The following is a 4,750-nucleotide window of genomic DNA, read 5'->3' on the forward strand; positions in this document are numbered from 1 at the left end:
GATAATTCAATAGTCAAACTCTTTCTGTGTTTATAAAAACTCGACATCAATAAGACCACAATCTGTGTAAGCTTTAGTGAGAAATAAATCCTATGACATTGGAAAACATTTTCCATATGTTTCCTATAAGTTTGAAATTAGAACTGAGGTCCTTTCTGGGTAGCTTTGTTGGAGCATCATCCCGATAAGCCACGGTTTCAGGTTCAATTCCTGGTCAGGGCACATATAAGAATCAATCAATGAATACATAGATAAGTGAACAACAATTTACTTATGTTGTTTCTCTCTCTCTCTCACTGTCTCCCCCTCCCTTGCCCATCCTCTTTCTCTCTCTTCCTTTCTCTCAAATCAGTAAATAATATTTTTTTTAAAAAAATATAAAATATTTTTAAAATATAATTTTTATATTGTCTTACGAGTTTTGTTTTCATTATTTGTTTATTTTTATAGTACATGAAATTTTTATTTTCCGTTTTTGTGATTTGTTCTATGTAACTTTTTCAGTCTTTAAAATTTTAATTTTATCGAGTGGTTTATCATTCTGTTGTTTGGTCTGTAAGCTGTTAAGCACATGTTGTATGTTTTTATTTTTAGGCTATGGAGTTATTAGTAGAGAAAGCAATCAGCAGTGCTTCTAGTCCTCAGAGCCCTGGAGATGCATTAAGAAGAGTGTTTGAGTGCATTTCTTCAGGGATTATTCTTAAAGGTAAGTTTTACTTCATTTTTGAAGTGTATGTTTGATAATTGAATCAGAACTCTTCTTTCTTTTACAAAAGGCTAATATTTCTTTCTCACTGTGGTGATGACTGTAGGTAGTCCTGGCCTTCTGGACCCTTGTGAGAAGGATCCCTTTGATACCTTGGCCACAATGACTGACCAGCAGCGTGAGGACATCACATCCAGTGCACAGGTAAGGGTGTGTTCTTAATCCCAAAGCTTTATTGGGCCGCTGCCTTTAAGGGTTTGTTTTTTTATAACTGTCCTTTAGAAGAAATACTGTATAGGATTCATTCTTCTCTTTCTTTATTAAGTTCTTAAAGGGGAGTATATTTTGAACTAGATTTCACTATTATAATCTGAAATTTTATTATTTTAACTATATGTCTAATTAAAGTATATTATATAAATATAAAAATAAAGCAGCATTTTCAGTCTTGTTAAATCTGAGTATTAGGTTATATATGAAAATCAGTAGGGAAACGATGTCATCTGCTTGTACAGAAATGATGTGGTTTGTGGTAATTATTGTTATAATTTAGCCTGTCCTGCCACTGGAAAGGCTGTCTCATGTAGTAATTAAGGTGTGGGCTCTGGAGTCAAGACCCTCGGGGTTTGAATACCAGCTCTGCCATCTCATCTGTAAAATGGGGATAAAAGCAGTGTCTGCCTCAAGCAGGATTGTTGGGAGGATTACATGAGTTAGTGCGTGTAACTGTAATAATGTGCTTGTTATGTGCCATTGAGTCAGCTCTGACCCAGGTCATGTCCACAGTGTCCTGTCCTCACCAGACCAGCGTGGCTCCTCTGGACTCATGCCTGTGGCTTCTTTCATGCAGCCAGCCCATCTCTTGCTTGGTCTTTCTCTTTTCCTGCTCTCTTCTCAGGATGTGCCCACAGTATCACAGCTTCCATTTTGTCATTTTTGCGTCCAGTGGTGTTTCAGGCTTCCTTTGCTGTAGGATACACTTATTTGTCTTTCTGGTGGTCCAAAGTATCCATCGAGCTCTCCTCCAACACCATATTGCCAATGAAACAATTTTTTTGCTACCAGCTTTCACTGTCCAGCTTTACGTTGGCTATCATCATTGTCATTGTCAGTTATTAGTCCTATTAGAAGAATTATGGAAAAGGAAAACATGTGAACCGAATGAATGAATGGATGAATGAATGAATGAGTGAATGAATGAAAAAAAATTGATCAATCAAAAACTGCTATAGCTTTCCTTTTTTATAAACTCAAAAATATATTATCCTGGCTAAAGAAAATAAAGAGGGGTTAAGAATAGTCTAAATAGCAGCCATTTTGAAAGGTAGTGTGACTCGTAGATTTATACCCAACAGAACTGAAAACATGTCCATGAAAGACTTGTACATGACAGCATTATGCACAATAGCCAAAAAGTGGAAACATCCCAAATGTTCATCAATTGTTGACTAGGTGGATGAATTGGTTTCAGTTATGAAATTAATCTTGTTTAAGGCATTTCTTTCATTAAGCAGAGGCATTTTTATATATGGGGGTATAAACCTAACAAGAATTATTAATTAATTAATTAATTCTAAATTCTGACTCTTTATTCCAGTTTGCATTGAGACTCCTTGCATTCCGCCAGATACACAAAGTTCTAGGCATGGACCCGTTACCCCAAATGAGCCAACGTTTTAACATCCACAACAACAGAAAACGAAGAAGGGATAGTGATGGAGTTGATGGATTTGAAGCTGAGGGGAAAAAAGACAAAAAAGATTATGATAACTTTTAAAAAAAAGTTTCTGTAAATCTGCAGTGTTAAAAATAATAGGTGCCCATTTGTTGGCTGTTTTTCATTCATAATAATGTCTACTTCAAAAAATTTATCAAGAATTTCATGGAAGAACCAAGTTTTTCTGTGACATTAAAATCTTCATGTACAGTGTTAGGTGTTATATGAATGGAAAGACACCCCCCAAAAATTGTGCTCCAACTAGGGGAAAAACAATGGTTCAGATTCTCTCCCTCCCTTCCCCCTCCATTACTTTGGTTTTATTTACTGGTTGCCCTAGTTTCTTCTATTTTTGTGTCTTTTATTAACTAGTCTTATTAAATCTTCACTGTATTTAATGCAGTATTTGTACTTCAGTTACTATGTGTATTTTGAGATGTTTATTTAGAGGTTTTGTTCTTTGACACTAGCTATTTGTGTTATAGATGATGTCCTTTACTCCTTAATATTTTACAGCAGTATATTTTTTGTAATGTGAGACTGCAGAATTTTTTCCTGTTTTGTTTTGTTATTCTATATGTGATGGATTATAACACAAAAAGTTATCCTGCCATTTAAGTGCTCAGAACTGAATGTTTCTGCAGATTTTGTGGCATTTGTCTCTCTAGTGTGATATATAAAGGTGTAATTAAGACAGATTTCTGTTAATCTAATCAAGTTTGCTGTTAGTTGTGCATTAGCAGTATAAAAGCTAATATATACTATGGTCTTGCAACAGTTTTAAAAGCCTCTGCATAATTAATAAAAATGCATGACATCTTTGTTTTTAATAGACTTTTAAAATTATAATTTTAGGTTTGACACGTAGATCTTTGTACAGTTGACTTTTTGACATAGCAAGGCCAAAAATAACTTTCTGAATATTTTTTTCTTCTGCATAAGTGGAGAGGGCATTTTTCATACTATAAGTGGGCTAACCAATATTTTGAAAAGAACTTTATCATTGTGCAACTAACAACAGTAACTAGCCCTTAATTATGATGACAGTTCCTTGTTGGTGTGTGCGAGATTACTCTAGCGACTATTACAGTATAACACAATTGAATGATTCCTTTTCCCTGCCCCCATATCCTATCACCCAGAGAATTTACAGTTCTATTAACAGTGAGGTTGATAAAGTATTGCTGATAAAAAATTAAGATTATCTAAGGAAAAAAAACCAGAAAATTATTTGGTGTGGCCATCTTACATGCTTATGTGTCCTACAAAAAGCTAAATATTCTAGCAGTGGTGTAATGATAAGTTACATCTGACTGTTGATGTGTTTATGCTCTGGTACACAGGTGTCATTTTGTTGTCACAGCACTACAGTGAAATACACAAATAAAAATTTAAATTCATATTATGACGTAAATGTATTATATGTTAGAATTGACATAAACTACTTTTGCTTTGAAATGACTTATGCTTTAGTAAAACTATATTCAAAAGTATTGGGTAGTTATATTTTGTTATTACTGACAAATGTTTGTTGCCTGAGCATAGAATTTCCAAAAAATTTTATAATTTTCAATACTGTATTGGTTCAATATAGTCTCTTGAATTGGGTCAGATCATCAGAGTCCTGTTGACTTAAAAGCCTAAGCTTTTAATCTTTAAGCCTTGTACCTCCTACAGTTGTGTTTTTAGCCAACTTTCTTTCTGTAGAATTTAAATGCTCAAGACATGGCGTGCAGATAGATTTTAAGTATCCCAATTTTGGTCTACGCTACTGGCCTATCCATCAACCTTTTTCACCCCTTTTTATTCTAAAGAACTTACAAAGCTATATCTCTTTCTAAGGCCAATGGTTAAGTAAGGATGGGAAAATAAAGGGAATGCTCTGCATTTTAACCTTTTCCTGAGCCAGAAGTCAGAAAGGATATTGTATGTATTACATCCAGAATATAGATAAGTGTTATTTGTTCCAAATTCTGTTAGAGTCTCTGAGCCAATATTAAAGATTTTAATTAAACACAAAAATTCTAATTTGACCTCTTGAAAAATTGGCAGATCTGATGACACAGGACATGTTACTACATGGTGTTACTTAGCTAAAGCTGAGCGTAATGGCCACTCCTTGGAGGATGAATTTGAGACAAAGCCTCTTCTGGACAGTGGACCACAGCCTTCTCGTTTGCTCCTTATTTTCCTACCAGGTTGGCCTGTGGGCATTCAGTTGTATCACATCTCAGATGCCGGCCATTTTGCCTGTGTACTCACCCAATCTGTGTGTGTAACTACATCTGTTAAACTGAGGCACAGAGAATCTCTAAAATTACTTCGTT

At 34.7% G+C, this 4,750-nt stretch overlaps 1 protein-coding gene across 1 annotated transcript in view; it reads left to right on the plus strand.

The window, feature by feature from the left end:
* Positions 1-3,916, plus strand: part of ZFR (zinc finger RNA binding protein) — a 51,181-nt gene extending 47,265 nt beyond the window's left edge. The window contains exons 18-19 of the mRNA XM_006761773.2: positions 813-910; positions 2,304-3,916. Of these exons, the coding sequence (XP_006761836.1) occupies positions 813-910; positions 2,304-2,483 (278 nt within the window). The 3' untranslated portion in view covers positions 2,484-3,916. The remainder of the gene's footprint in view (positions 1-812; positions 911-2,303) is intronic.
* The last annotated feature ends 834 nt before the right edge of the window (positions 3,917-4,750 follow it).

Source organism: Myotis davidii, unplaced genomic scaffold (genome assembly GCF_000327345.1).
Source record: "Myotis davidii unplaced genomic scaffold, ASM32734v1 scaffold496, whole genome shotgun sequence".
NCBI classification, from domain to species: Eukaryota; Metazoa; Chordata; class Mammalia; order Chiroptera; family Vespertilionidae; genus Myotis; species Myotis davidii.